Genomic DNA, 6,211 nt, shown 5'->3' on the forward strand with positions numbered 1-6,211 from the left:
TAGAACGAGAAAAAATTTACGTATACAAAGTAAAAGAATAGAAGAAAAGAGGGGAAAAACTCAATCACTTTTTCACTTTCCCTGCTAGGATTATAATTTTTTTCTCAGTTAATTCTTAAATACTATTCAACTGATGATGAAATATAAAATTCCTATTCGTGAAATAAGAGATAAAAAAAGAGAGGGAAAATCCATACAAATTGCTTGCATTTGTTACGAAATTTAAAGAATTTATTATTCTCCACCTAAGAATTTTAAGTTCTGTCATGTTCTCTTTCCTAATCTTTTCAATTCTCCTTTGATTGATTCTCCAAATAAAGAAATGCTTATAATGTCAGTAGCTGACTCATCAGCAAGTGGGCAAGTCTGGCCCTTGTGGTCAGGTTAGATTATATTATCCAGAAGCTAAAGTAGCATATCCTAACATGTAGAATTTGATCATGGAGAAAGAGTGAAAGCAACACCCATTGATTATTGACTTTTCTTTTGCTTAAAAGAGAATACACTTGACTTAGTTTATCATAATTCTGTCTTATCTGGCCTCACAAGATCATTTAAGAAATCATATAGTAATAGATAACATAGACTTCAATGGATAACAAGTGGGGCCATGTTTGCAAATTACTACATTATTGGTTCCTTCCAAGCAGCCAACAAGATTGGTAACAGTGAGAAGAACAAGACATCTATACAAGCTGATACTTTATAGGTTCATTTTACTTATACACAAAGCTTAGCCGCCTTTCTTTACTATACTTTCAATCCTTACTTGACTAGCAATATAGATTATTGCAAGAACCAAATGCTGCTTGCATGATCCTATAAAATCACTTGAATCTGTGGTGGCTTAAGAAGGTGTAGTGTGTAGCCAACACTAAGATCTAAAGATGGGGTTGCCTTATTTTCATCTTCTTTTCCTTTCATGGTTTCTTTCTGCTCTTGTCTTCTGTTTGTTAGCCACAGCACAAAGATCCACTTACATTGTCCATTTGGATAAATCCTTAATGCCTAATATCTTTGCTGATCACCATCATTGGCATTCTTCCACTATTGATTCCATTAAAGCTGCAGTTCCTTCATCAGTAGACAGATTCCACTCCGCTCCAAAACTTGTTTACTCTTATGACAATGTGTTTCATGGCTTCAGTGCTGTTTTGTCCAAAGATGAACTGCAAGCTTTGAAGAAGTCACCAGGTTTTGTTTCAGCTTATAAAGATAGAACTGTGGAACCTCAAACTACCCACACATCTGATTTCCTTAAGCTTAATCCTTCATCTGGGCTATGGCCTGCTTCTGGTTTAGGCCAAGATGTGATCATTGGTGTTCTTGACTCTGGCATCTGGCCTGAATCTGCGAGTTTTCGAGATGATGGTATGCCTGAAATCCCCAAAAGATGGAAGGGTATATGCAAGCCAGGCACACAGTTTAACACTTCATTGTGCAACAGAAAACTTATTGGGGCTAATTACTTCAATAAGGGAATTTTGGCTAATGATCCAACTGTGAACATTTCCATGAATTCGGCAAGGGATACTGATGGTCACGGCACACACGTTGCTTCCATTGCTGCTGGAAATTTCGCCAAAGGTGTTTCCCACTTTGGATATGCACCAGGAACAGCAAGAGGAGTCGCGCCACGAGCTAGGCTGGCCGTATACAAGTTTAGCTTTAATGAAGGAACCTTTACTTCAGATTTAATTGCTGCTATGGACCAAGCTGTGGCAGACGGTGTTGACATGATATCTATTTCATTTGGGTTCCGTTTCATTCCTTTGTATGAGGATTCTATATCCATTGCTTCTTTTGGAGCTATGATGAAGGGAGTGCTAGTTTCAGCTTCTGCTGGAAATCGAGGTCCGGGGATTGGAAGTTTAAACAACGGATCTCCATGGATCTTGTGCGTGGCATCAGGCCACACAGACAGGACATTTGCTGGCACTTTGACTTTGGGAAATGGCTTAAAAATCAGGGGTTGGAGCTTGTTTCCTGCAAGAGCCATTGTTAAGGATTCAACAGTGATTTACAACAAGACTCTAGCTGATTGCAATTCGGAAGAATTATTATCACAACTATCTGATCCGGAACGTACCATCATTATATGTGAAGATAATGGGGATTTCTCTGATCAAATGCGTATTGTCGCTCGAGCAAGACTTAAAGCAGGCATCTTTATTTCTGAGGATCCAGGAGTGTTCAGGTCTGCTACATTTCCCAACCCTGGAGTTGTGATTAACAAAAAGGAAGGGAAACAAGCCATCAATTACGTAAAAAATACTGTCGATCCCACGGCCACCATCACATTCCAAGAGACGTATCTGGATGTAAAGCCAGCACCAGTTGTTGCTGCATCCTCAGCACGAGGCCCCTCCAGAAGCTACTTGGGAATTGCAAAACCAGATATATTGGCACCAGGGGTGCTGATTCTTGCCGCATATCCACCAAACGTATTTGCTACAAGTATTGGGCCAAACATAGAATTGTCCACTGATTACATTCTTGAATCAGGCACATCTATGGCTGCACCACATGCTGCTGGAATTGCAGCAATGCTAAAAGGCGCGCATCCTGAATGGAGTCCTTCAGCTATTCGCTCTGCCATGATGACCACAGCAGATCCTTTGGACAACACTCGAAAACCTATTAAAGACTCGGACATTAACAAGGCCGCCACGCCCCTAGACATGGGAGCAGGACACGTTGATCCCAACAGAGCGCTTGATCCTGGCCTAGTATACGATGCTACTCCACAAGATTACGTAAATCTTCTATGCTCTCTGAATTTCACAGAAGAGCAATTCAAGACAATTGCAAGATCATCAGACAACCACAACTGCTCAAATCCATCCGCCGATCTCAATTACCCGTCGTTCATTGCATTGTACCCCCTCGAGGGACCCTTCACATTCTTGGAGCAGAAATTCAGGAGGACAGTAACAAATGTTGGTCAAGGTGCAGCTACTTATAAAGCTAAGCTAAAAGCTCCAAAGAACACTACAGTTTCAGTATCACCACAAACTCTGGTATTCAAGAAGAAAAATGAGAAACAAAGTTATACTTTGACAATTCGTTATTTAGGTGATGTGGGTCAGAGTAGAAACGTTGGGTCCATCACTTGGGTTGAAGAGAATGGAAACCATTCTGTTAGGAGTCCTATAGTGACATCTCCCATTATTGAGATCTGGTCATAAGTTGTGCTACTTTATGAAATATTTTGACTTGGGATGCATGGGAGAAATCATGTATTATACTGTACGAATTGTCTCATTGTCTGTGCCTATCCTAAATTAATAATGATGATAAATTTGCTAGCAAATTGCAGCAATTATCTTAGTATAGAACATTTGCTTGCAGCACCTAGTGCGTTGTCAACAATTCTTTTATGCTTTTATGTCAGTAATTACTAGTAGTTCCAATTCGCTTTTAATTTTTTTATCTAATTTTTGGGAGAAGTGCACATTTCTCTTTTTATTACGAAGTAGTTAAAAATAAGGTAAGATTAAAAGAAAAATAAAAATGTTCTTTAACTTTACTCCTTTTTTCGTTTTCAATCAAAGGATGATAATATAGTTACTGTTACATCACCAACTAATAGAAATTGTATGAATCCAATACAAATATTTATTTGGGAGAAAATGATATGATAATTACACTTTGAATAGAAGAAAATAAAGAAAACCCTATAAGAATCTCTAACGTATGTTTCGGTGTCTCCAAAAACGTAGAAAACCCTACAGGCATTTATTTATATTGCAACAAATATCAATACTTAAGTTGTTCGTGGCGACTTCCCCTCTCAATTCAACCTTAGCCTTCGAACTCTCCATTGATTTGGGTTCTGCTAACTGTCCTTTCTTAAAATGTTTTTCAACACACTGCAAGCAAGTGTTCATATGCTCTGAAAATTGCTGCAATTGACTAGTAAATTTATTCCATTGTCTTTTGGGCGTAGGACATTGGAATAAACATATATGTTTATCTAATTAACGTGTTTCCTGGAAATTTTTTGTGTGCATTAACATTGTTGATTTTTCTTGTAACACCTTTCTTTATTTGATCAAAGTTCTTAGGGATAAAATCAGTAATGTTGGGGCGTTTCAACGCTTAAAGTAGCTTATAGCGCATACAATATGATTTATTCCAATGTCGTATGGATAGGACAAGAACTCTTTCATTCAGTATACATAATCTAACAGAGGCGGATCTAGCATGGCGGTACATGATTAGTCTGGACCAAGTACTTTCAATGCAAAGCATAAAATTATGTATAAAAATTAACTAAAATTGCAATAAATAGTAAATATGAACCTATTATAATTTTAGAAATCACACACAAAGCAAATAGAGAAGAAAAATCAACACAGATTTAACGAGGTTCGGTTAAGCCTAATCCTCCGGGCAAAAGTAGAGAGCGTTTTTCACTATGAATGAGAAGAAAAACACAGTACAATCTCTAGGATCCCCAACTACAACTCCTATATATAGTGTTTTGTAAGCCGTCCGATAAGCCCATAACGCATTATCAAGATTCCATGTTCGCTCACTACACACTACTCTTCTTTAGCCACAAACTGTTGAATTGACTTTATGGGATTAATTAGCGTAGAACATAAGGTCCCCTAGTAATCAGTAAACTAATAAAGTTAGGTCGCTATTGAAATGCGATAAGAGGCACCAATGAATTAAGTACTACTAAACAATAGGCGGCTTGTGTAAAAATGTACAATTCCAATTAAGATATCAGTTTGTGCGGATGTCTGCCTCTTCTCACAGGCTGCCTGAAATGATTCTCCATGTCAATCTGTCAATTATATTATTCCCACTTATCATTTAATTGAAGTTACTTATTTTGTTTCTTTTTTCTTTATAAAATACTAATTTTAAACATAGGCGGCTTATGTAAAAGTGTATTGTATCAGTTTGTAGCTCTTCTTAAAGGCTGCCTAAGAAGACCCTATATGTTCTGTCAATTATTCCCCCACTTATAATTTAAAATTAATGTTAGTTAAGTACTTTGTTTCTTCTTTTCTTTAATATTGGAGTAGTAATTTTTATGAATCTGCTGAGACAATGTAATTCTAAGTCAAATATAATTTTTCAAAGAAAAGGAAAAGTCAGTCGATAATCAAGGATGCTGCTTTCACGCTTTCTCCATCACCATACACCGGTAAAACACTGGGTGCCGGTAAGTATTTACCTCACATTGTAAGTTTATATAATTCTGTGACTTCTGTCAGCTTATGCTCCTTTTGCTTCTGGATTTTACAATCATTTTGATAAGCATTGTTGATTTGGTGAATCAATCAACGTAGAATAAAAGATTAGAAAAGAGAACATGACAGAACAACCCAAAGTTCATAGGAAGAGTAATAATAGAATCTTGAAATCCTTAACCGGGCAAGCGAATGAGCATTGATTTCCTTTTCCCTCTTATTTCTTGAACACCGGTTTTATATTTGAATGTTAATTCAATTGGATTTATGAATCATTCAGTTTTTTTCCCTCTCTCTCTCTTCTTTTTCCTTCACTTTCTGTGAATATTTCTCGGTCCAAACTATTAGGTTAGGATGAAATATATGAGAGATCATGGCTTGAATTCCAATAGAGAAAAAAAAAAATCGAATAGAGGTAAAAGAAAGTGGAGTAATTTCTTCTATATGTCTAAGTTGGTGAGAGGTAATAGTTGGTAATTAGTTGGTGCGCTTAATTTGTTTCCAACACTATTTTTATATCATTAAAAAACTTAGAAAAAAGGAAAAAGTATTCTTTCGCTCCCGTGGGATATCTATATATAAATATAAAATTAGGAATTGGTCAGCTGATGTGGTATCCCTATATGGCAAGTTTTCATATTTATCATTTTTCTGATTTTTTGAGATTTTCTACTAATTTTAATACCAAAAAATCATTTACTACCTAGAACTAATAACGAAACAGATGAGACTTATGGAGTAGAAGATTTCAGTTATGGAATATACAAAAAGTGTAATTACTACTTAATTACGAAGAGAATTCAGTTATAGAATATAAAGAAAGAGTAAGTAATTAATTAACTTGTAATTGAAGAGCACGTTGGTTAATATATATAGGCTACCATGTGGCAATTAACAATATAAGATGTACTAATAGTAATGGGTTGCACTATCTCATCAGTAACCTTGCCAGTTTGTATTTATTTACTGTGCAAATAAAGAAATCAATGAAGAATTGTATT

General features: G+C 36.2%; 1 protein-coding gene across 1 annotated transcript; it reads left to right on the top strand.

The window, feature by feature from the left end:
• The first annotated feature begins 364 nt into the window (after nucleotides 1-364).
• On the top strand, nucleotides 365-3,350 carry LOC107821598 (subtilisin-like protease SBT3). Its single transcript, XM_016648037.2, has one exon. The coding sequence runs from the start codon at nucleotides 888-890 to the stop codon at nucleotides 3,186-3,188; it is 2,301 nt and encodes a 766-aa protein (XP_016503523.2). The 5' UTR covers nucleotides 365-887; the 3' UTR covers nucleotides 3,189-3,350.
• The last annotated feature ends 2,861 nt before the right edge of the window (nucleotides 3,351-6,211 follow it).

The sequence above is a fragment of the Nicotiana tabacum genome, chromosome 22 (assembly GCF_000715075.1).
Source record: "Nicotiana tabacum cultivar K326 chromosome 22, ASM71507v2, whole genome shotgun sequence".
Classification (NCBI taxonomy): domain Eukaryota; kingdom Viridiplantae; phylum Streptophyta; class Magnoliopsida; order Solanales; family Solanaceae; genus Nicotiana; species Nicotiana tabacum.

Excerpts from the sequence above, each read along its gene's own strand:
- LOC107821598 (XM_016648037.2), top strand. The coding sequence starts at position 888 with ATGGGGTTGCCTTATTTTCATCTTCTTTTCCTTTCATGGTTTCTTTCT.